Source organism: Acanthopagrus latus, chromosome 1, assembly GCF_904848185.1.
Source record: "Acanthopagrus latus isolate v.2019 chromosome 1, fAcaLat1.1, whole genome shotgun sequence".
Lineage (NCBI taxonomy): Eukaryota > Metazoa > Chordata > Actinopteri > Spariformes > Sparidae > Acanthopagrus > Acanthopagrus latus.
Window position 1 is genome coordinate 7,940,140 of NC_051039.1, and position 26,594 is coordinate 7,966,733.

Consider the following 26,594-nt stretch of genomic DNA (forward strand, 5'->3'; position numbering starts at 1 on the left):
GAAGGGGATAAAGTTTTCTAATGTTTTGTCCTGCCTGCGTGTCTTTCAGTGACTTTCTAAATCTTGCGGATTGACAGAATAGTTTCTAAATCTTTTTGGTTTTAGGCTCATCAAAACAACATCTTATTGTAACCCTGTGTCACTAGCACAGATTTTATTTCCATTTCTGACCAGTTCAAATGAGAAGTCATTTTTTCTCTTTTTGTACTGTAGTTGACGCAGCTATAACCACAATTTTCATAGTAATAATTTATTAAATGTCTTCAAACATACATTATACAGAATACAGCACTTATATTCACATTCATACACAGCGAGCAGACGGCGTATGATGATATGTTATAAACTGCATTTCAAACTGTAGAAAATATTATCTGTAATGGATATAAGTTGATGTTATCGTTCTAGACAGTTTCTTATCATTTTGATAATATCCAACCCTTTGTGGGGGTTTCGGCTCTCAGGTTAGAAAACACAGAGTCACACTCTCTTAGTTCTAATTAGACCTTTATGGACATACACAACTAAAGCACAACTACCTCGGGAAAACTGGAAACAATGGCTCACCAATGTAGTAAAACTTATGGAAACTTTTCAGCATCATGAAATCCCCTCCCAGGTTTTAAACCATCTGAAATCAGCCAGATATTTGGCAGTGCGAGTGACCACAGGTTCACTTTACATGTTTTCCATGTGAGGATACATTTTTAATCTTTGCCGTGCCGACTCTCTCAGCTCCAGCTTACACGTTAGAAGAAAATACAAAACACAACACTGGTGGGGTGCCGGTATTTGCGTGGTGGTCATATTGCTCTTGGGACATAAATTATATTACAGTGTTTTGAAGCTAAATTAAATCTTGTGTTCGACCTCCTTGAAATGAGAGCATGATGTGTGTGAAATCTCTCTTTTCCTCTCTGAAGGGGGATGTTCCTCGACACCATCCTTCCATCCAGAGATGAAAACGGCGTCCGGCCTGCAATTGGTCAGCGGACCAGGCTCAGTAAAGGAGACATTGCACAGGCAAGGAAGCTGTATAGATGTCCAGGTACTGATATATTTACTATGAGACCACAGCGTGCATGAGTGTGAGTGTGTGTGTGTGTGTGTGTGTGTGTTGTGAAATGAAAGATGTTTATCTGCCCATATCTTTGGTGTAAAGTTTTCCCACCCATCCACTCTCCAAGGCACAGAGGTGAAGTTGAGTAAGTTGTTTTTCCATGTGTTTCTCTGTTTTCGGCTCTCACACACATCACACTCGCTCTTCCCCATAAGTACTTGCGCACACCCGTGCTGTTCTGGCGTCCCTGTGGTCCCTGTTGTACGGTTCTGACGTGATTTGGAACCTGCTGTTCAGTAATGTCGCAAAGTTTTACGACTGCAAGCGCTGCCACCCCTTTTTGGCCCACACACGCACTTTAGTTCACACTTTAGGTCATCATGTACACATGATGTTATGTCTCTGAGACAATCAGATTAGATATCTGTCAACATCTACTTTGGAGAATAATGTTTTTGTGTGCGGTTCTGTTCTGTTTTGTCTGAGAGTATATAAGCACAGATTTTATTTCACGGATACATATTAATAACACCACACATATCACAGAATATATGTTATTCAGATGATTCCCATTTTGATAGTAGAGAGAGAGGAAGACCGTGTGTCCCAGCTGGAAATAGATACAACTTCAACCTTATAAGGTCACATTTGAGTGATACCATATTCGCTGACAGATGAACAGAGCCCCAGGGCATTGTGGGGGAAAACAGCATGCATGATGGGATAGGAGGGGCACATTTGGCTAACCTCCTTTTTTGAGGGAGCGACAGCGTTAAACTCAGACTGTAGAATAAAGAGAGCATATCATCATAGCATTTTCCACCAGTTCCCCTCCAATGATTGTCTTCTTGTTCACTTACAGAAAATGACTTCTACTTGGGGAATGTATAATTCTGCTCAATGGTGACGAGTCTTAATGACTATGGTCGAAAACTCATATGTATACAGACTCTACACAGGAATACAAACATACATACTGCGGCAACATGCAAACCTAAAACAAGCCAAAGGCAGCATGAAAATGAGTTTGTTTGGGAAGGTAATTTTAATTCCTTTACTGGTTTCCGAATGATAAATACACGTCTAAGAGTTTCCATATGTAAAGATCTGATATTAAAGACATACACTTTGGCAGAGGGTGTATGAGGCTGTTGTTTTGACAAAATGGACGGATGTATATTTATTTTGGTAAATTGGCAGTAAAAGATTGAGAATAATAATAGATATGAGAGCCATGTGTTCTTTAGTAATGGACCCATCGTAAGTATCAGTACACAGCTGAAAGGATTATGCACAACAGCAGGACTCACCACAAAAATGTAACTCCATCTGTGTGTGTGTGTGTGTGTGTGTGTGTGTGTGTGTGTGTGTGTGTGTGTGTGTGTGTCTCAGCATGTGGAGAGACCCTCCAAGACTCAACGGGCAACTTCTCGTCTCCTGGTTACCCTAACGGTTACCCGTCATACACACACTGTGTCTGGAGGATATCTGTTACACCGGGAGAAAAGGTGCGCACACACACAAGACACAGAGTAGCCCCCCTGCAGTGCAGCGAGTGCACACGCAATAACAATAGAGAGTGCTGACAGACTGGCTGTATATTGATTATAGCACCATAGATACCACCCACTTCCTCTGTGCTGCCTCCCCTCTGGTCCCTCTGGTGCAAATATCTGAATAAAATGTGTTAAATGCTTTTTTTTTTGCTCCTCCAGATTGTCCTCAACTTCACCACCATGGATCTGTATAAGAGCAGTCTGTGCTGGTATGACTACATTGAAGTTCGGGATGGATACTGGAGGAAAGCTCCACTGCTCGGTAAGATGAAGGCACAGGCGGCCGAGGGTGAGCTGAAGGAGCGCCAGAGGGGAACTGGTCACCCTTCAGTGAACTGACATGAGATTTGTGCCTCTTTGTATTTTCTCGTTTCTTTAATTAGCTTCTGAATTCTGCTGATATCTTCCACTGAAGTCACCTCAAATGATTGAGACTGCTGGGGCTTTAATGAATGGTGGCTGATATCTTTAATGTGCACTTTGTAGTTTTTGTCATCAGAGGAAAGAGATCTCATTGACTGATTCTTCATGACTGAATAAACTAAATGAAAGGAAGCACAATTTGACGGTGGCGGACCCTGCCACCTTTGTGACTTTACAGAGTGTTCTGACCTTGTTTTCCTCTGAGAACAGCTTGTTTATCAGTTTGTTTTATTAGCTCATTAAATTCTGAGTTTGAATTTCTTCAAAGCTACAAAGTGCCCGTTTAACACTCAGCAAATTAAGAAAGCATGCGTATAGATAAAAGACAAAGTACAAAAGTAGAAGTAGCAGATCTCTGCCAGGTGTTTCTGTGGTAAAACTGACTCAGTTGTTGATCACTTGCAGCCCCTACCAGTCGGCCAAGAAGAGTGAGGAGTCAGCAATCAATGGTTACTAAACAGAACCGTCGATATGTTTGGTTGATCAGCAGTCCTGCCAGCCTCCAGACATCATAGCTTAAATCAGGAGACCAAACCTAACCAGGGAATATGAGGATTAAATTAATTTATGATTTATTAAAGGCATATTATCTTAATAAACCCCATTTTCTTTAATTAGATATTCTGCAATTGTGTAGAGTTCCTTTCCAAGCCTGTTCAGCAAACAGAAAATGTTTTAGACTGATGATTACAGTTGTTTTCAGATAAGCTGTGGACGCGTGTCAATAATAATGAGATAACACCAGTCAAGATTCTCACAGGGTTTGTTTTTCATGTGTGTGTTTTTCACAGGCAGGTTTTGTGGCGATAAAGTCCCTGATGTCTTGATCTCCACCGACAGCCGGATGTGGATTGAGTTCCGCAGCAGCAGCAACTGGGTGGGAAAGGGCTTCGCTGCCATTTATGAAGGTAACTCCTCTCTACCTTAGAAACAAACAAACATATAAATAAATACTAAATAATAAATAACGTGATTCAGATGTTGTTGATTCTAATCCGCTTGTTTCTCTCTCTGTGTCTCCTGTGCAGCAATCTGCGGAGGGGAAATCACCAAGGACTCAGGACAGATTCAGTCTCCCAACTACCCTGATGACTACAGACCGTCCAAAGAGTGTGTGTGGAGGATCACCGTGTCCGAGGGATACAACGTCGGGCTCAGCTTCCAGGCCTTCGAGGTGACTCACTCCTTATGTGTTTGTGTGTGCTTGTGTTTGTGCATGTGTGTTCAGGAATGTCTGGGTCAAATTTCACGCTCTTATAGCTGCTAGAAAGTTAATAATGGTGATGGTGATGATGTGTGTTTGTGTGTGTGTGTGTGTGTGTGTGTGTGTGTGTGAAACAGAGTGTGCAGGGACACACAGCAGGCAGTTGAGGATTAGCTCTGTAGTTTGAACGCTGTAAAAATGTCAGTGTGCTAAATGACTCAATCCGTCTCCATCGAGACTTCACACATGTAAGGCCAAAGGTCAAAGGTCACTTTTGCACAGAAGTCAAGATCAGCCTCTTTTAAAATCACATGAGCCTCAGACACTTTTATGTTCTGTTAAGCCTGACTGGGGATACACTGATGATAAAGGAAAAAAAACAGTTCATATCTGACAGGATATTTAACGATATCGGTATATATGATGCTTTAGAATAAAGGGATTTATTTCAACCTGGTAATTTTGTTGTAGTTTGGGCCAATCATATTGATTTAATCACTGACTTCATTGATGACATCTGCGGGACCTCTAACATTGGTCCAATGGCATCCATCAGAGCAACACTCACAGCCAAATGATCGAACAAAGGAAGACGAGTGCGACACATATCACCAAATGTGAGATATTTGATGTGACAGGACGACTGTTGAATTCTACAACAGCTTTTTTTTTTGTATCTCACTGTGGACCTGCGTGATTGCTTCTGTAGATTGAGAGGCACGACAGCTGCGCCTACGACTACCTGGAGGTCCGAGACGGCCCCCTGGAGACCAGCCCTCTGATTGGTCGATTCTGTGGTTACGACAAACCCGAGGATGTGCGCTCCACCTCACACACACTGTGGATGAAGTTTGTCTCAGACGGGACGGTTAACAAGGCCGGCTTTGCTGCTAACTTTTTCAAAGGTGTGTGTTGAGTTGATTGTGTTTTCCCACATGTTTTTTTTTTAATCAAAGCATTCTTCATGTGCGTGAAAATGTCCTCTGACGTGTGTGTTTTTCAGAGGAGGATGAGTGTGCCAAGCCAGACAATGGTGGATGTGAACAGAGGTGTGTAAACACTCTCGGCAGCTTCAAGTGTGCCTGCGACCCTGGCTATGAACTAGCTCCTGACAAGAAGAGCTGTGAAGGTAACTGTGTGTGTGTGTGTGTGTGTGTGTGTGTGTGTGTGCGTGTGTGTGTGTGCGTGATGCTGAATTTGTATGTGCATTCCTTTGTAAGCCTCTGTGTGTTTCTGTAGGATATGAGTCTAAGTCATCAGAAAAAAAAACATCCGAACAGCCTCCATCAACAGGAAAAAACATGTCTCTGACACAAAGCCACATGCCTCGCTGCTCCAATGCCACAAACGCTGTGAAGGTCCTCTAATCCCACGAAAATAAATTAACTGCCCGTAATGACCCACATACTGAAACAACTGAACAAACCACTTCTGACGCAGAGAGAGAAAATCCTCTGCTAGTGAAATATCCAAAATGTGGTTTTGCTGTATATCTTTGAAGAGCAGTCGTGTTTTTTGGCATCCGCAGTGAATAAATGTGTGGGAAACTCATGTAGAACGTGGAGTTTGAAAGTCCCAGTCTGTATATACAATGACAGTCATGTTTGGGCTCACTTTTGTAAGGAGATTCGCCATGCCAGCCTCAAAAAGGGGAAATTCTTGGAGCAGTTCCCGCTCACATGCGGTAGAGGGGCTGATCAAGGTCAAGTACAGCACAATAAATTTGAGTCGGGAGAAATAACGTGGCATATTGTGTTGTGAGAAACTGTATTGCTGTTGTTTGAGGAAAACCTTTCGTGAACTCTACAGGTGTTTTTGAGGTCCCGTTACCTCCTTCCACTTGGAATAAACAAAAGATCAGCAGTAATGACTTTGCAAACACGTTTCACTCTTCCTTTGAGCTGAATCTGGTTCCTCTATGACAAATATTCCCAGTGGCGTCATCAGTAGAAACACATTCTGCAGCCGATGACGCACCTGATTGTCCTCCACATTCCATTCTTAAGAACATCATATCCGAAAGACAACCCTCGTGACCAAAATAGCTGCCGGGTTCATCAAAAATATGCCACTAGAATCTCCTTGTTTGCACAAAAGCAGGCTCTCAAACATGACAGCTGTTTTATTTTACATGTTGGGAAACTTGGGGATTTGATGGGGTCCAGTTGGTGCGGCTTGGAATGCAATAGTTAACAACTGTGAATTAGAAATGTGAATTGCCAAAACAAATGACTAAGCATTGACCAGATTCTGCACCACCCGCTAATGTACAATGTGGTTTGGCTGGATGAGGGGAAACCCTGCTCCCACCACAATGTTAATGAACTGGCTCCAGTTTTTTTTTCTATGCAGTTCTGTCCCTGTGGCTGGTAAAACACGAAACATATTCCTTGTTGTGTGAGTGTGACTGAATTGTTTCTGTGTTTTCAGCGGCTTGTGGTGGTCTCCTCTCCAAGTTGAACGGGACTATCAGCACTCCCGGTTGGCCCAAAGAGTATCCACCCAACAAGAACTGTGTGTGGCAGGTGGTCGCGCCCACACAGTACCGCATCTCCATGCAGTTTGAGGCCTTCGAGCTGGAGGGAAATGAGGTGAGTGTGTGTGTGTGTGTGTTCATGAAAGGAAAAGGGAGACGCCAACAATAGTATCTGTGGAGGACTAATGCTGCCAATATCTAAAATCAGAAATTGCTCAATAAATGAAATAATATGTCAATAAATGCATCCAAAAATTAAATGCACCCAAGTAATGACATTTTAAAATATGACTTAAGTTGACTCCATGACATGCTTTGAATTGCAGCCCCCTTATTTTTGTAAAGAAGCAGAGAGGCATAAAGAAAAGTTAGAGGAAAAGTACAGAAACAAACATGTCGTGGGAAATAAGAATGGAGAAAATTGCAAAGGGAAAATAGACCTTTTAATCAATAACTAAATTGTAAAATTAAAATGATTAATATTTAAAATGTAAAATTAAATGAAAATAAAAATCTACATAAAATTTGTTTAGGGAAATGAAGAGTGGAAAACTACAAAGGGAAATGAAGCAGAAATAAATCCATGAGTTTTTGCTTATACAGAAAAGTTAAATGGTAAAGTATTTGATCACGGCAGTTTTCATCCTCTATAAGTAGCCTCCTCATGAATGTGTGTTTTATGACCCTTATTTGTGTGTTTAGGTGTGTAAATACGACTATGTGGAAGTGCGAAGCGGCCTCTCGTCCGACTCTAAGCTGCACGGTAAATACTGCGGCACCGAGGTCCCTGAGGTCATCACGTCTCAATACAACAACATGAGGATTGAGTTCAAGTCAGACAACACCGTGTCCAAAAAAGGATTCAAAGCTCACTTCTTCTCAGGTAAGACACATGTGTTACATGTGTGTAACATCTGTGTAAGTGTGTGTGTGTGTGTGTGTGTGTGTGTGTGTTTGTCTGTTTGTTAGGGTGGTCAGAGCAGCGTATCTGGTCTGGAACAAACTGAGCATACAGATCGATTTTTTTTTTGTTTTAATGCAAATTGTCTATTGTGCAAACTAATCATGGATACGATATCTGTCCATAGCAACTACTATATCGTTAAAGTGGTTTAGACAATTAAAACACATGACAGAGGTCATTGTTAAATTAAATATCAAGAGCAGTTGAATCCAGCTGCTGGTTTTGCGTCTCCTGTCCACCTCCACTGTGATCTGATTTGTGTGTGTGTGTGGATGTTCGCTTGCATGGTTGTAAATATTTGTGGAAATATCCATATGTGTGTGTGTGTGTGCCCCTGTGTTTTCCCGCCTGTGTACATGTGATGTGTCCGTCTGTCATGCTGTGTCTCCTGAGCCTCCACCCGGCTCTCAGGCCGCCTGCACCCACCCTGCGCTCTGCCCTCTCTCCATCAGACAGGCTGGCTCCGTGTCAGGAGCGTATGATTGTGTTTGAGTCATGCCAGGACATAAAGCGCGGCCGCTCTCCCACTCGTGGCCACGTCAACAACAAGCTGGCAACCTCATCAAAGGTCAGAGGTAACATGACCTCACATTCGGCATCTCTGATTGGCTTCGGTCTAACGCGTGATGAGGGAATGGATGGATCCTGTTTTAATTGTGTGGATCATTATTGAATCCATTCTCTTCCAGAGGGAAACATGTGCTCTGTCCCGATTCCATGTTACATAATAATACTACTGAGTTAGAGAGAATACAGTAATAAAATTTATCGACTTATAATTATATTATTATACACATTTATGTGGTTTGAATTAAGCTATTTCATGCAAGCTGCAATTAAAAACACATGGTATTTCTTTGTTTTAGAAATATGAGGCGTTTGGTCTTCCATGATAAAGTTCATGAGTTTAAATATGACTTTGATTATTTTAAATCATTTATATGATTTTTATGTACAGTTGCAATATCATGACCCATTTTTTCGGGTTCCAGGGTGCCACTGTTTTGATACTCATGCACCAAAAATCTGTCAAGTGCAAGGTCACAGTTGTGCACCAGAAGTTTAGAGGTTAATTTTTTAAACAATGGAGATTATTGCAATTTCTTGTTGCATGTGATGAAGAAACACATGTATTTCCACTGTTTACAGTCTTTTACAAAATGTGTTAAGAAATTAACTACAAATGTAGTATTGGGTACAACTACTTTATGTGCTGTTGCACCTCAGTAAAAAATGTTATAAGTCACATCAGTGCAACGAGCATGAAAAATGAGCCTGGAGAGCTGTTTCTACAATTTTAGAGAATTTAAAGGTGCAATATGTAACAATCGGTCGCCTCTCAGACTCACTATTCAACAAATAGTGAGCGAGATATCACTAAAGTAACTACTACCTGCTGCAAACTGCAGCTGCTGTTAGCTAATTAGCTCAGTTAGCCATGCAGCTAGTGGTCTAAACCCATTGTGTTAATAATTTATTTTTTTGTGTGTGTTTTAATTCTTACATATTTCACCTTTAACTATTATTCACAGAAGGTACGCAAGAAATTTATATAGTAAACTGTGTGTAGTAAAACAAAATCATTAGTGATCACTGGCAGACAAACAAATGGAAACTTTGGGAAGCTACAGTCAGTTTCATGTCTCCCAAATATACAAATTATGACTGTTTATTTCCAAATATGTTCCAGAATGTCACAACTGCCCACTATTTATTGAACAAATTAAATTAAACTAAATTAGATTTAATTCAGTTAGTATGTTGTATGGAATTGGGACAGCACCATGATCCTCCCGCAAAAACATAACAAACATCTCCTCCTCGCTGCAGGGATGAATTTGTTGAATGTAAACATTAGATTCTAACAATTTTAGGAAGTTGTCCTGATGAAAAGATCAAAATTTCTCTCCAAGATTTACAGTAACTAAAATGGAAACAGAGAAACTGATCCGAAAGGCAACTTTCGTCTAACACTTTGACCGCCGCCTCCTCCTTCAGAGGGAGTAAAGCTGTCAGCCGGATGAGCTCTTCAAAAATCAACTCCTCGCCGAACATCTGGGACACGAAAGTTAAACCGCTCAGTGGAGCTCGATTTCACAGGGAATTTACTTACTCAGATATAGATAATGTGTGTGTGTGTGTGTCAAAAGTTGCTGTGTGAGTGTCTCTGCTATCGTCAGAAGCTTCCAGGGATAGCTTTTGGTTGGCGAAGGTCCAGCAGCTTTAGGGAGGTCCCTTCGGCCTCCCACACACTACTAATCCATGTGAGTGTGAGTGTGTGTGTGTGTGTGTGCGCGTGCACGTGGACATTGTGTGCTTGACCCGAAGAAAGCTACAATGAGCACGGTGTAGCATCAACTGCAAAGCTTCTTAGCCTGTGATAGGGTGAGACTGAGCCCACAATAGCACCGTAATACCACATCAGACACACACACACACACACACACACACACACAGAAAGAGAGAGAGAGAGAGAGAGAGAGAGAGAGAGAGAGAGAGAGAGAGAGAGAGGAGGATTTAGTGGTTTCATTAAAAGCAGATCTAGTTTGATTCACAAGCTCTTGAGTTGAGGTGAGACTCGGCGTCTGTGTCTAATCTCACATCTCTTTATAGGAATCTGTCTCTCACTCACAAACACACACCTCTCTGTCTCCCACACTCTCTCTGCACATGCTCCGTCTGCCTGTGCGGTCATCTCTAAATCTCCACCTCTCTGCTTCTGTCTCTTGACACCTTCACTGTTGTCAATGTGGCGCCCCCCCCTCCACACACACACACACGCACACACACACGGACCAAGTCTTCCCCGCTCCTTTCACCTCCGGCCTCTGGTCCTCCAGTGTTCAGCTTCACTGAAGGGCCTTTGTCATCACTCAGCCGAGTTGAGGGGGAAGCTGTGTGAATTGAAGACGCCACAAATTAAAGGATGAGGCCAGAAAAAATGGGCGAGATGCGAGAAAACAACTCAGATTGTTTTATTTGAACTTTTTAAACTTTTTATCAGCAGCCCACCAGTGGGTCGTCTTCTAAAAACACCAAATATGTTCAGGTGAATTACAGGAAAATACAATTAAAAGTTTGTGTTTCGAATATTTCAACATCAATCTAATTAAAAGCTTAACCAGGTAATTTATGATACTATCAGAGTGTGGGAAAAGTTAGGACAATTTGGCAAACATATTCGCTTTCTTACCAAGAGTTAGTTGGTTAGTGTAATTGTTTTACCAGCAATATCTTTCATTAGCATGTTAAAGTATTGTATTAGAAAAGCTTGATGGAAACATTAAAACACTGTTTTATGCCTGCTTGAGTTGTTTTTTTGCCTTTTTTCAGAAAAAAGGTTTATGCTCTTAATGAGAGATGAAAACACCTTTTCAGGATAAGTTACGATGTTGCTGATGACTGATCAGCTGTTTCCACTCTGAGAGAAGAAGAAGCTGTTTGTTGTCAACTTCTTCCTGGATATAAATACCAATATGTATCTTACATTAAAGGATAATTAAAACTTAGTAAAAGCTGTCAAATCGCTCTCCAGTTCTCTCCTTTAGATGGAGATTCAGCTGGTTTTGTTTCGTCGACGTCTATGTTTTCCTCTCATTTTATTACAGCCACACATAATATATCCTTTACCACCAACTTCTAATCAAACTACACTGTGCCCTGCCTAGTTTATATTGCCTACAACCCAATTGATGGTGAATTACCTACTTTGCACTGTATTTCTTCAAATTTGCTTGACAGTTAGATGGAGGCATGACATATCAAGTTCCAGCCAGCAGACAGTTAGCTTGGCTCAGCAGTAAGACTGGCAACAGGGGAAAACAGCTGCCCTGGCTCTCTCTCAAAATCTGTGTATGAGCACATCTCAAGCCACCAAATCAACACGAAAAGTTGTGTTTTTTTCAGTGCAGGATTATTTCCCACAACCCTGATTTAACCCCATTAAATCTCATATATAAATCCATGTATTTCCCTGAAATTTCCCTGAAAGTATTCTTTTAGATGTAGCTGTACATGTGTTTTCAGTATCAACTAATCTGACTAAACCAATTTACCATTATTGTTTTGAGTACCCTGTTGTACACATAACTTACATTTTCTATTAATTGAACCCTAAAACAGTTCACTCTATAAGAGGTATTAATTACCAAAACAATCATAAGAAGCAACCATCTCAGATACAGCAGTGAGGCGTCACTGTTCTCTCAAGGAGGTCACTTCTCCTTATTTGTATGTAAATTTATGGAGCAAAAACCTTTTCAAATTATTTATGGGGAAGAATTTGTGATCTACATTTAGGCGTCACCATGACAACCCTAACGGCCCACATATCCTACCATGTACCGTGAAGACTTACACTCACAGAGAAGTAGGTCTCCAGTAGCTTTAGATCCAAACGCGATGACAGAAGCTCTCGTCACATATCGCAGTTTCCCCTTCAGCTGGCTCGGTGACCACATCAGACTGATTTAGCCGCGGTGGTCTGGCTCGAGGAGCACCCAGCTGATCTGAAAACAGCTGTTATGGTCAGAGAGATTTCAGAGCCAAGATCAGAGGTTGACTGCAGAGTGATCGTAACTGTGAACCCAAAGAGCAGCACAAAGACAGTTTGACAGGCCGATGGAACCACACACACTTACAGGCCAACTAACTTCACACTTTGTTGTTTTCTGTTGATGCCTTTAATGCTAACTTTGGTTAATGTTTTCTTTTATTACCATGTCCCTCTCTCTAACCTTTCTTTTGGACGTTAGTATTTCAGAACAGTTGGGCTGCATAGGATATTTAAAGCTGTGATGACTCTGCTCAATGCAACTTTTGACAAGCCCCATTCCCCTTAGCTAGCCAGCTGTAACTATGTTGGTCAAGCTTTCCACTGTAGCTTGACACATGTTGAGTTTACAATGATTACAGAAGCAGATTTACCACTCAAACCTCCTAGTAATTCTTCAAACAGTTCGTCCCTGATTTTACACAGAGGTAAACAAAAGCAGGCTCTTCATTTCTGGAATTCAGGATAAGCTAAACCTGAGTTACTTGAAAAAACACACTATGCAGACTCATTTTAAAGACCCTATTTGTCAGAAAAGCAGATTTTTGAGTCTCATTTCCAGCTTTCTTATAAATAACACCTTTAAAAAGAGAACCCAGTAAAGGATCTTTTTATATTTGATTACCACATGATTGAAGTAAAGCTAAAAGGCTGAGGCTGAAGCCGGTCCTCAGAAACTTGTCCTGGCATGGGAACAGACTGTTCAGACTGTTCCCATGCCAGGACATCGTTCCGGTTAATGTTGTATGTGGTACGCTAGTTAGCTAGGAGTGCTAATGTTAGCCGTGCAGCCGTTTGCAGTTTTATTTTAGACATGCAAATGTATTATGGACTAGGGTGTGTTGATGCCGCTCAGCCTTGCTTCAGATTTTGCCCAGTGGCCACTTGCAGTATTGCAGCCAAAAACACATTTTGTCTGTAACTGTCTATACAAAGTTTTACAGGCCTGTTAGACCCAGAAACAGTTATTTATTTATTTGCCACTTTCTCTTATTTGTACTTGAGATTTCTTTGTTGAACTTTACTTCCTGGTTTGACTTGATTTCCGTCTGGTCCTCCCCTCATATCACTGTTTGTTTCTCCTGTTTCTCCTTTTCTTATCATCTCATTTTTCAAAAAAAACTCTCTTCCCCTTCCTTGAGGTCTCATCCTTCCACTCCTCTCCCCTGCTTGACCCTTTGCTTCCCTCCACCTCATCTCTTTTGCTGTCTTCACATGAGTGATGTGTTGCATGTGTATCTCTCACAGACAAAGATGAGTGCAGCAAGGACAACGGCGGCTGCCAGCACGAGTGCATCAACACAGTGGGCTCTTACGTTTGTCAGTGTCGCCATGGCTTTGTACTGCATGAGAACAAACATGACTGTAAGGAAGGTGGGTTTCACGTACATTCACATCCGCACACACACTGGCATAAAAACGTTGGACCGTACATGCACGTCCTGCCACATTCACACAAGCATGTGATCATTCACAAGAACAGCCACCGTCCATCATACAGCCCGTACTCTGTTTATCCACATCAGAGTCACCCTGACAACAGATTGGCCCTTTCCATTTGAACGGATTGTTTTCTTTACTTCTGTATATTTATACGCTTGGTGGCTGCATCAGAGCTGTTGTCCTAAAGGATGCAAAATTCTTGACCTTGAGACTTGCTCAATTACAGTCCTTTTTAATCCTGGGCCCTATGTCTACATGTTGTGATGTGTAAATGTTTCATATTTACCAAAAGTTTGAAATCTGTCCAGTAGATCTTCACAGCTGGCAGCAGCAACACAGCTCTAATGGCTGCAGTGTAATCCTCTGGGGCAACTCCAACGGTCAAAGTTACATCCACTAAAATGTGCTTGTATTTAACCACTGAGGTTGACAACATTATGGAAATGATTCCTACAGAGACAGACCTTTTTGTCCTTTTTGTAACCAGAAACACAAGTCTCACTCTGAAATCTTGTGGACTTGGAGAGAAGTTTGAAATTTACAAACTGCCAGAAAGAATGTATTCCCAAAGTTGTGGATGACTGTCTAGATGAAGCAACAACACTGTTTCTGTGTCCTGCCCAGGGACTACTACATGTTATGTAACTTATAGCTAACTCTGATACAGTTTGGAGACTGTACACTGTCCCTGTCAAATAAACAAATAACCTCTCATCTCGTAGAATTTCAGAGTGAGAGTTCATATTGAAGAAGTCTTTCTGCTTACAGAAGGACTATCGCCGTAGGAAACATGCCTGTATTGTTGTCAGAGACGTAGAATAAAACTCAGCTTGTCAGCACTTTAGGTGGATGTCATAGTTGCAGCCATTTCTCTGCTGCCAGCTGAGGCGATCTACTGAACTGATTCAAAAACTTAAGGTAGGAATAAACCATGTACACACCAAAACATGTAAATATATATTTAAATGATACAGTTTTACTGCCATGTTACCGGTCTGTGGTCCAGGGTTAGGACTGTCTTGAGATTTATTGTGAAAGATTTAATTTCACTTAAACTTGTCTCAGCTGACTTGAAGCAGCTCTGCATGCAAGTGACTGAGAGTGTGTTCACTGTGATGTGTGTTTGTGTTTGTTGCGTGAGAGGGGGGCTCCAGTTTGACAGGAAAACACTATTTCTTAAAAGCTATTAGCAAATAGACCCATGTACACACACACACAGTTAAATTGACATGTTATACTCATCTCTTTGAAGTTGAACTTTTGAACATGCACACACACACACCACATCAATACACACATGCACACCTCACTAAAGGCTCCCTGTGCTGCTCATAAAAACACTCATGTTTCAAACATCTGGGAGCTTGAAAGCTTCTCATGTAGCCCCTGTCTTCCTGTGTGTGTGATGTGTGTGTTTGTGTGTGTGTGTGTGTTTATGTGTGCATTAGACCAGCTTGACCCAGTAACCTTGCAGAGTCACGTAAATCCATATTCCCATCACACAGCTTGTGTCCGTGTGTGATTATGTACATACACACAGCATGTGCGTGTGAAAGTTTCAGCATGTGGAGACAGACGTTTGGATAGCGTGACGGATGCTGCAAACATGTTGGATTGATACAACAATCATCTTTTAGTGATAAGACTCACGTACTGTAAGTGCAGTGGAAAAGACAAAACAAAAAACTTAAAATGTGTGTTTTTTTATAATCTCAGGGGTCACATTTAGTCTTTTTCATGGCAGTCAGACATCTCTTAAAGGTGCACTCTGTAGTTTTGGGATCAACTAAATTCTAATGCCAAATTTTAACAACCAAATACACAAACTTGTTTTCATGACAGGATAAACCAAGTAAAATATTTCTTAGTGTCTAACTGTGTTTATATTTGGCGGACCCTGCCACCTTTCCACCTTCAAATTTCTATCTTCAAACCTCATTTTCTTCTGAGAACAGCTTGTTTATTCAGTTATGGAAAGAAACAAACATGTCCGAGTTTGTATCATTACCTCATCAATTAATAGATTTTGAATTTGTTCCCTAAAACTACATAGTGTCCCTTGAAACTTGCTGTTTTACTTCATTTATGTTTATATGATGATGCTGTGGCATTGTGAACTATCTCCTGTTACGAACAGTGACTTGTTGTGAAAAGATCGTTTTGCTGCTGTCAGACAACACGGTTTTGTCAGAGCTTAACATTTGTGTCCTTGTCAGTAGGTAGACTTTTAAACTACACAAGCTGTGAGGGTCTTCTGTAACAGTAGTGTGTGTGTGTGTGTGTGGATCATAACATCTGTATTTATACTTTCTCCTTCACATTAATACACTGTTCTTGTAACTTCATTCATCTCATTCTGTACGTTGAGTCTAAATAAAATCTGTCACTCTGGAATACATCTTGTTGTCCTGTGCATGCCTCCTGCCTCCCACCGCCTTCATTAAGTCATGGCGTTCATTTAACTCGTGCCACACACAAACACAACTGCCTTGTTCGGCTGTTGCGGACCGCTTTTGGTGTATTGCGCAACCGATGCAAACACTCCAGGAAGACAACAGTCGGCTAGTCTGTCTGTCCAACGTCTGTCAGAAAGAGTTGCCACACAGCTGTCAGCATGCTGCAGTGTTAGCCAAGAGCTCATGTGTAGTCGTTAAGTACAGTATCAGAGTTACAGTCAGTCAGATAACCATCAGTGACAAATGAAACCAAGCTGATGTGAAGTACTTCAATAGCTGCGTTTCCACCAATGTAGTTTTTGGCATAGTACTCTTTTTGACCCATACGTATCCCATGGCAACCGCACCTAAATGCAAGATCTGTTCTCACCTTGACTATTAAGAAGCAGCTGCATTTGTAGACTTCACTCACATTCACCATCTTCCTTTATGCCGTTCTCTTTCTCTTGCTCGTCCCCAAACTTGATGCACACTACACAAATGTGTGTTGGTTTTTTTTTTTCATTTGAACAAGAAACTCAACTTGGCTGCTTGGTGGAAACGATAAAGTAGAAGTATTTCTGGTGAAATACACTTCTCTTACTCTGCAGTAATAACAAAGGAGCTGGCATCAGATGAAAACTAGCCTTTTGGCAATCTTTTGGTGCATTAACAGCAATATTCATTGATGTGCTCTGTCCCTGTTTCTGTAACATTATAGAGCAGCAATGTGGGCCGCAGGTCCCAGAGGTATTTTCTTACAGAAACAAGTTTTTTGTAGGATTTTTCTCCTGAACATCTAATCACCAAGTGCTTAGATTTTAAAAGACAGAGTTTGCAGTGAAACAGTCAGAATGTAATTATTAGCACAAAAGAAAAAATCAACTTGCACTGGGTCCATATTGCAAATTTTGGATTTTGTGTCTACAAATATAAAATCCCTTTCAGAATAACATCCAGGATAACAAAACAAAATGACAAAACAATTACTAACACAGACACAGATTTTCCTTTGGTTCTTTGTGTGCTGTACTCCAGAGATGCAAAGTGCAGAGGGCTTAATGTAACAGTGTTTGTTTAAAACGTGCGTGCATGCCATGAGAAATTCACACTGAACTTGTCATCAGGATGTGTTTCTTTGAAATCTTTTCTTTCTCTTTTGGTTCTCTGGTTTCTATCCTTCCTGTTCCTTTTCCATTTCCTCTGACCTTTTCCTGCGCAGCCATGATTTTAACTTCCTCTCTATGTGTGTGCTTACGTGCGTGTGTTTTTCTGTGTGTGTGTTTGTGTGTCCAGCCGAGTGTGAGCATAAGATCCACAGCCCCAGTGGGACCCTGAGCAGCCCCAACTGGCCAGACAAGTACCCCAGCCGCAAGGAGTGCACCTGGGACATCACAGCCACGCCGGGACACCGAGTCAAGATAGTAAGTCTGATGAAATCAAGCAGATCTCAGTGCTTGTGAAGGAAGGATTCTTCTTCCACTTATAAACCCTTTAGCATTACTGGCCTTCTTCCCTTCCTCATAAGAATATGTTCTTCTGTCTGTGGGGTCATATCGTATGTAAAAGCCGCAGGCTGCCCTCCCCCCTTCTTGCACGCTGATCTCTCTTTCCCATGTTCCACTTAGGAAACCCAAATGTGAATGGGGGAGAAAGTGCACGTTTGTATATTCGGGCTCACTGCGAGCGTGTGCTCATGCGTTAGAAAGAGGCCTTGGGCAGTGGCCATCTGCGTCCTTGTGTCTTTCTATGTGTGTATATATCTGCCTGCATTTTGTCTGCATGTGCACACATTTGTGCATGTAAGCATTTATGTGTCACCAAAGACAACACGAGTTGTTGCAGATGTTCATATTTAGGAATAACCCGACATATTGTGCTCTGCCCTGTGCATCATGGAGGCTGAAAGCTCTGATTTGCAAGGTTATTTGTCTGAAGAGAGACATAGAGACATAGAGGGGAAGAGATAATCTGAACTTTTGCGATGGTATGGTAGCTAAAACAGATGGTCTTTGGCTAACAATGTTAGCACTGATGCAAATGGAGTCATGCAGCAACATATTGGAACAATTTATTAAATTTGCATTTAATATTTTGGTTTGACTTGCTCTATTTGGAAATCATTAATCATTCTAGAAAGATTGGGGTGATTTTGTACGGGATTGCATTTTAATCAAACAGCAATTCTGTGTCTTGATGAACTGATCAAGAATGACCAAGAACATTTGCTGAGCCTGCATGTCAGTCACAACAACAAACTCTTCTGTATCTAAGAACCTTAAATTGGACTAAATTATGGAAAGTCTGATAGACTTCTGTTGTAGATTGGTCAAGGACAATTAGAAAGTACTAGTTCTTTTTTATTTATTAAGGAGCAAAATCTTGGAGGCCGTTAAATGGAGTTTGTCCTGACACACACACATTCACACAGCATGCTACACAGTGCATTAAGTAGACACCATTAAATCAGTGTTCATAAGGTGGAAAACCCCTGTAACACCCATTACTTCACATACAGTTTGTTGTTTTTCACTGTGTTATATTTAAGTGTTTATATCTCTTTCATCTAAAATATGTATTTGATGCTATCATATCTCATTAATACCAACACTTTTGCAAAGTTTAGAGACCTGATTCACCCGTTGGGCCAGAGGCTAAAGAAAATGGTAGCTTGAGTTTATCAAGAAGTAGCAGTTAGTATGAGATGTCGCTGTTTGGTACATATAAATGCAGCACAGCACATAAACTAAAGACTGCAGAAATGTGAAACAGGTTGGAACTAACCTGTTATGTTCACCGCTGATAATTGAGATTTCACATCACGTCTCTGCGACGCAAATCATCGACAAGTTGTCTCCCAGCATCTGACCCGCAACATCACAGGGATTTTGTCTCTATACTCGCGCCTGCCTGGTCTTGACACAAAGTCAAAAGCATCACACACTCAGTATAGTCCTGCAAAGTGTTTGGATTTGGCTCTTCACCTCGCTTCCTCTCTGCAGCGTCCTGCTGAGCTCGCTGCGTGGCATCAAAACTGTCATTAACCGTCATTTAGTTTTGATAATCTCTAATCACCGCTTACGCAACCAAAAAACACAAATTCCATCATCAGCTGTCACAACACATTTAGTAGTTTTTGCAACTGTTTTGAATGTGTGACTACATGTCATTTACACACATACACACATTGGAGAATTCGCTCCTGTGTGTGTGTGTGTGTATGGTTTGGGATTAGCAGGGTTGCTCTCCATATCCACAGTAATGACATCACAGCGGCATAAATTTAATACCAGAAATCTGAGCATAGACATGAAGGTCATCCTGTTATTGCTCTCTCTGTCACACACACACACACACACGCACACACACCCTGACAAGCGTTCACACACCAAATTCTCTTGAGAGTAGTAAACAGATGCACAAACCAGTGTGATCCGAGCTACAGTCGGGAACATCTTGAAGCCATCACGACCCCAGAATCAAACACCTCACCTTCGCTCTCCTCTCTGTTTCTGTCGGGTTTGTTAAAAATCAATTTGGTGTGGTGTTTGTGGTGGCGTGATGGAGTGATCAGAGAGATGTGTGACCGTGCGTGGGAGAGAGGCCTGCAAGGTGTTATGACTCAGCTCAGGGTGACTTGATTAGATTATGAATCGTGACTGCATGTACATGCGTGTCGGTGCGTAAGCAACATGTACACAAAGACGGAGGGAGGCAGGGTTCTCTGTAGTATCAAAGAGTATGTAAATATGTTAGTATGATTTAAAAGTGTGTAACACTGATGTAAGACCCTGGAAAATTATAATTAAGATATTTGTGACAGAAATGTGTTCTATTTTGGTTAAAGTAGCTTTAATACACATGTTTAACATTTTAGGCGGATATTCCCGGGTGAAAAGTTTGCGTCTGAGAGAGAAATAACCGAGTTCATCCCAAACTCAACTCAGCTCTTCTGTTTTTTACGTCCAAACCTGACTCAAGCCAGATGCAATTAGTGTTACTTAAGTACGTGTTTGTTTCACCCTGTCACGCAGAGTCCCACATAAATTTTTGCTGCCTTGAAAGCAACAGAAAGCTGCTGTGTTGTGCTCAAAGCATTGTGACATAAATAATAAATTATAAAACGACATATAGACCCAACAGACAGTAGGTCCGTCACTTAATATCATGGAAGACTTTCACAAAAGGAACTTGAAAGCAGCACGTCAAGTCACCAAACCTGACCCGATGTTGACATCATTTTTTAGATGTTTAGGTATCCATGCTCGATTCCATCACCAGATGGCTGACAAAACAATTAGACAAGCTGGTGAAAATGAACATTTAGCACCTTACAAGCTAGATACTCTTCTCAGGAGTTGGAGGTTAGAAACACCAAATAAATGTGTGTTGTATCTGCTAACCTGTTAACCTGGATACTATTTGTTCACCATATCAACTTAAAAGTTAGTCAGTCTTGTGTCATGGCAGTTTTTCTGCTGACCTGTTATTCAGCAAGGATTTCTAGCTTCTCCATCCAGCTCCACTAACTCCGGACTGAAGGATTAGATCCTGATGCGATACAATAAATGCTGTTACAAAAGATACACCAATGTCATGAATCTCTTTACAGTGTACTATACTTTTATCATTGACTTGCCTTCAGATTGTCTTTTAATGTCGGTGCTCTCATGGTCACCACCTCGTTACAATGGGAGTTTAAAGGAAAGTTCAACCTGAAATTAAAAAAAACACACAATGTAAACATGAATAGATACCTCCTCTATTAGTTTGCATTAATTAACTAGCCTTTCATCCATGCATGCTTCGTTCTGCTTGTGATGTGGATGGTGGGTGTATTTTGGTTGAAAGAAAATAGTCCCTACAGCTCACCACAAGGTCTGTGGAATATATTTGGGTAACCAGGTTGTGATTTCTGGAAAGAGACATTACACTTTCAGATCTCAGAAACTCTGGTTGAACTGGGTCTTTAATGCTGTTTTATTTTTGGTGCTTAAAGCCTTGCAACAATGAAATCTGAGTCACTTGACAGCAATGTGCCTTCTCAGAATCAAAGTCCCATTTATTCTGGATACTCCTGGGAACCTCAGCCTCAAATGTTTCCACTGGAACTACTCTCAAACAAACAAATAGTCCCCGCAACAACAAGAACGGCTCATTTCTCACTCAGCGGTGTCTCACCCCCTCTGTCTCTCCCCCTTTACCTTGACAGACCTTCAACGAGTTTGAGATCGAGCAGCACCAGGAATGTGCGTATGACCACCTGGAGGCCTTCGACGGGGACAGTGACACGGCAGCCATCTTGGGTCGACTGTGTGGCAGTAAGATCCCGGAGCAGCTGGTCTCCACCGGCAACAAGATGTACCTCCGCTTCATTTCTGACGCCTCAGTACAACGGAAGGGCTTCCAAGCTACACACTCCACAGGTGTGTGTCTGTATGGAAGCGTAGTAGTGTGTTTTCATGAATGTAATATGAGATATCACTTTATGTTTAAGACTGTGTGTGAGTATTCAGAGCATCACTCACCGTCACCAGCTCAGATTCCTTCAGTTGGAATAGTTTTTTCTAAGAGCAACATCTCCCTCTAGTGGTTCTCAGCAGCACGTACATGATGGAAATCATTCATAAAATCTGATTATGTCCACCTACTCACTCTTTCTTAATTCTTTGCAGAGTGTGGCGGTCGTCTGAAAGCAGAAGTTCGTCAGAAGAACCTCTACTCTCACGCCCAGTTTGGAGACAATAATTACCCGGGTCACACCGACTGTGAGTGGCTGCTGACGGCCGAACAGGGCTACGGCATCGAGCTCACCTTCATCACTTTTGAGGTAGAGGAGGAGGCCGACTGTGGTTACGACTACATCGAGCTGTACAATGGGTATGACGCCAACTCACATCGACTCGGCCGCTTCTGTGGTTCAGGGGTAAGTTTCCATCAAAGGCTAGATGCCACTAACTTCTACACACTGTATAACATAAAATAACACAACAGTAATTGTACCTATTTATATTCTATTAAGGCTCAAATCAGTCTCAGAATAAATGTTGCTCAGCTTTTGGGGCTGAAGCAGATACGGATATCAGGAATTCAAAATATTGATTTTTAATGTCTGAGAAACTGCTTCACATGTCCCTCCGTCTTCACCTCCTCAGCCCAGAGAGGGGATCTACTCACCCGGAGGCGCTATGCTCATCCGCTTCCACAGCGACGACACAATCAGCAAGAAGGGCTTCCACATCCGCTACACGAGCACCAAGTTCCAGGAGAGCCTTCACACCAGGAAATGACCTCACACACAGCCCGTGACCTCTGACCTCTGTGCAGCCCCACCACTGTTACCCTGACCTTCACCATGGCAAAGAGAAAAGCACAGCCTGTCCCCTCTTCTCAGACCCACGGACAGACGTGGACGCTTGCCAGCAGCGGGAGGAAGACCATACTTACGTGAACATTTGTCCCCCTCTGTGGCTCCGCGCAGGTCGTCGCACTCTGAGATGAGACAGGAAATACAGCGAGATATCAAGTTTGAACAAATGTGGGGAAACACGTTGACAATTCAGTGAGCCATTTTTTGTGGAGGAGATGGTTTTTGATTATTGGACATGGAGCTTACCTCACTGTGGACAAAGGGTTCCCGAGGATCCGAGTCAGTTTACTGAGATACTCACACAAAAGAGTACAAACACACATAAAACATGCTTGACTCATATTCTGACTTATTAACTATGGATGCTTGACGAACTGAGGAGCTTCTACCTAAACAAATAATGCATCCAGCAAGGGAGTTTCGAGTCTTTCTGACTCCATGAACTGTGCGACTTACTGTGATCAGACGGCTGCTCGTACCAACAGTAAGTGAGAGGAAACAGACATTTTTATTGCCTTTGATGCCTGGGAACTGGTCTCTTTAACCCAGCTCAGAACGGCTGCAGATTATTTTATTTCATGTCTTATTGTAAAACCCATTGTGTTTACTGTATGTCTGTGTGTACAGAGAAAATAACAAAAAACAAAAGGCCGAAGTCTGTCCTTTGCCCTTTTGCTTAAAGCTTATGCAGACGACCATTGTGGAATGGGGAAAAAAAAATGCAAATGGATAATTTCCAAATTAACTGTGATGTTAATGTAAAGCCTTGCATTATGTTGTGTGTGTCCTCGCTGTTTTTTTTTTTAGTTTTGCACCATCTTGTAACAAACTGAGCAACTTCCATGGATGTTTCCACCTCACCCCCTCCAAAAAAAAGTTTTTTTCAGTGGATATCGGAAGGGAATATTTTCACAGCTGTCTCTCGGAGTGACACGATTCTGATTGAAGGAGAGATTCCCATGGTGCTAAAAATAGAAACACACTGAATGACAGGTGACTGCAGATGCAAGTAAAGGTTTTCAATCGGAGACACGGTCAGCGTGCAAACAGCACACTGCATCAACAGCACTAGTCCTGTGGAACTACAATATTGCCTTAGAACCAAAATGTATGCTATCGGAGGTCGCTCCTATGCTCTTGCACAGGTGTTTTCGAGGTTTTTTGGCAGCGTATTTCATTTGTTTGGAGATCTTGAATGGTTTTATTGTAAAAAAAAAAACTAACAAAAAAAAAACCTAACAAACATGGGAAATGTAGTCTGTGTGAGAGATAGAGTGTCAATGGTGCATGTGTGTTTGTGTGTCATTTTTGTAGCTGCTCTCAGAGATACATACACACACACGCTTACACGTCCACAAAAACACAAAACACACCTCGTTCGTGTGCGTTTTCCCGAACATATCTGCACACACACACCGTTTCCCTTCTCTAAATTTGGAACGTGGAGAGCAAAGTGCTGTAAAGTTGAAGGAATATCATGGTGCACACGGGGTGCATCATATCTGTGTTAAATGCAAATGTGTAAGTGTGTGTTATAGAAGATCATAGAGAAATAATGTGTGTATGTCTGTAAACTGTTTTTAAGTTGAAAATCATTCATCGCTGTACGTGCCAAGCTCCAGGTGACCCTGATACACTGTAGTTTTTGTTTTTATCATTCCACCTCTGTAGTTCACAGACACCAACATGACGCCCTCTGCATCAGTCATTAAAATACACACAGGTAAAAACTGCACGCATCTGTCTTTCATGGATCATTGCTGTGTTTTGTGAATGAATTGATGCTTCACAGATTTGTGGCCTGTTTAGAAGAGAAGACTGTGCCAAGTGACAAATATTGATCCATCAGTCAAGTCCTGGCATTTTACCTTTATGATAATTATATTTGTGTTTTCTTTCACATTATTATTTTCACAATATATTATGAATGGATGGTATTTAATGGTCTGTAATTTATTACTCAGTCAGGTGTAGTAAAAGAAGCCACCCTAAAAAAAAAAAATTAAACAACCATTTGAGTGTTTTTGTTTATTTCCTGTCAGCAGCGGTTTCTGTCACTTTAAAGCTTTTGGATTTACACACACACACACACACACACACACACACACACACACACACACACACACACACACAGAAAAATCTAAAATAAGTAAGACTCAGTAACTCAGTGTAGTAATATGCCATTAAATTAACCAAAAATGATAAAATAAATTTAGACATTAGTACATTTATAAAATGTGACATAAATCAATTTTTTTAATTAATATGTGTGTTAATTTACCTTTTCCCATTTAATTTGTCATTCCCATGGGATCTTATTTCTGAAAAACTTAGTATTGTAGTGATTGGAAAGAGATGAATAATAATGTTTTGATCGTGTTTGAATAGTGCCATGAAGTACATGTAGAGTGTATGTCAATTTGAAGGACAGTTTTCCACGTCAAGGCAGTCTGTAGTAATTAAAGTGACTACAAGGAACTCACCTGGTCTTTACGAGCGAGTGCCGGTGGCGCGTGCATTTGTTTTGGAAGCGAGTGACAGGGACAGCAGAATGGATCCTAATGAGGTAATGTATCTGTATGTGATATATCTTATTGGACTTGAGCGCAGGCATTTATAAAAACAGCAGACTTCTCGCTGATGGTCATGTTTGCTGCTCATTTATAATCATCATTGGAATCACAAGACTGTTTCATAAACTCTTCAGTGTTCCTTGTAGTCCAGGCCTGGTTCTAGGCATGGGCACGGGGAGGCAATGCCCCCTCAAATGCTTCGGCTGCCCCACCAAACCGACCCCGCTTCATTGCGAAAAAAAAAAAAGTATATTCAAATATATATTATTGTAATTCATTCCCATAAATGCTGCTCAGAGTAATCACAGTCCATGGCTCCTCTGCCAACAGAGCCGGGTCTCTCTCTAGAGATGTCACCTGTCCCATTTTTCCCAGAATTTTCTCTTTTTTCAACAGCTCCACAACAAACATAACATGATAAGATATTAGAAACATTTTCTTATTTATGACTGATCAGAATATCATGTCACTGGCCTCTCCATGCAATTCCCATGAACATGACTGACTCAGAATCAGAATCAGTTCCTTTATTGGTCCTGCAAACGGGGATATCTGTGTGTCACAACAGCCTAATCAATACACATTAATAAATGTACAAAATAAACAATATCTAACAAAAGGTAAGAAATAGATTCTTACATATTGGGGCACTAGTGTATACATAATATGTACTAGTGCCCCGCCCCTTTCTGTGACATCATCCCCATGAGGTCATCATTCACATTTAATTTAATTCATTTCATGGTAGAAGTACAGAACAGAAATCAATAACACTTGAGCTGAAGTGTCCAAATTACCTAAATGCACCTGATTACAATATTAAAGTAATATAACATGATTAACAATCAGTTAGTTTTGGATTAATAACAAATGAAGATCAGAGAAATTACAAATCAATAAAAAAGTAGCTTTTGTGTATCCTGTTAACTAGTGTTAATCTGTGTTTGTTCTATTATTTTTTATCGTAACATTTGACAAGAGAAGTTACAGTAAATATGATGCAGTTGAGTTTCTCCAGCAGGGACTCGAACTCAGGATAAAAGCATTTTCTTTGAACACAGAACTCCTACTCCACAGACAGAGCTAAACTACTCTGAAGGACTACAGTCTTCTCTGGTTGGAATGACGTAAACCACGTCAAATAAGTCCAGCCCACAGGTGTTCTGCCCAATCCATGTGGTGCGTGCCAAAAGGGGCGGTCTCTCTCGTTTCCCGCGTGAAATTAGCGCATTTCCCTCCAAAAAGTTAGATGTGTATATATTTAGCTGACTGAGCTTCACTCTGGTCTCTTCTCTGAGGACATGAACACGGTGAGTAAACTGTTCTGAACGAATCTGCTTTGTGTGTCCAGTTACCTGCTCAGTACAGGTGTTTTCATGTCTCTGTGGGAGGTGTACAGATAGTTAATACTTATTGATCTCAGGTAATAAGCGAAGGTGATGTTCCTTCACATATCAGCAGCTCCACATAGTAACTACCTGCATGTTGTCTCAACACAGTATGTGCGGGTTAAAATGGAGCCAGCCTCGCTGTCGGTG

At 41.4% G+C, this 26,594-nt stretch overlaps 1 protein-coding gene across 2 annotated transcripts in view; it reads left to right on the top strand.

The window, feature by feature from the left end:
* The window catches only part of tll1 (tolloid-like 1), a 44,081-nt gene extending 19,863 nt beyond the window's left edge, over positions 1–24,218 (top strand). Inside the window, exons 8-21 of one of the 2 annotated variants that reach the window (XM_037109321.1) lie at positions 924–1,048; positions 2,453–2,568; positions 2,776–2,878; positions 3,831–3,947; positions 4,068–4,213; positions 4,953–5,148; positions 5,247–5,372; positions 6,674–6,834; positions 7,422–7,602; positions 13,484–13,609; positions 17,410–17,537; positions 21,326–21,539; positions 21,789–22,039; positions 22,269–24,218. In XM_037109321.1, the coding sequence (XP_036965216.1) occupies positions 924–1,048; positions 2,453–2,568; positions 2,776–2,878; positions 3,831–3,947; positions 4,068–4,213; positions 4,953–5,148; positions 5,247–5,372; positions 6,674–6,834; positions 7,422–7,602; positions 13,484–13,609; positions 17,410–17,537; positions 21,326–21,539; positions 21,789–22,039; positions 22,269–22,403 (2,125 nt within the window). In that variant the 3' untranslated portion in view covers positions 22,404–24,218. Of the gene's footprint in view, positions 1–923; positions 1,049–2,452; positions 2,569–2,775; positions 2,879–3,830; positions 3,948–4,067; positions 4,214–4,714; positions 4,861–4,952; positions 5,149–5,246; positions 5,373–6,673; positions 6,835–7,421; positions 7,603–13,483; positions 13,610–17,409; positions 17,538–21,325; positions 21,540–21,788; positions 22,040–22,268 lie in introns of those variants that run through there. The other variant, XR_005076868.1, reaches the window with a different exon arrangement.
* Positions 24,219–26,594: the final 2,376 nt, after the last annotated feature.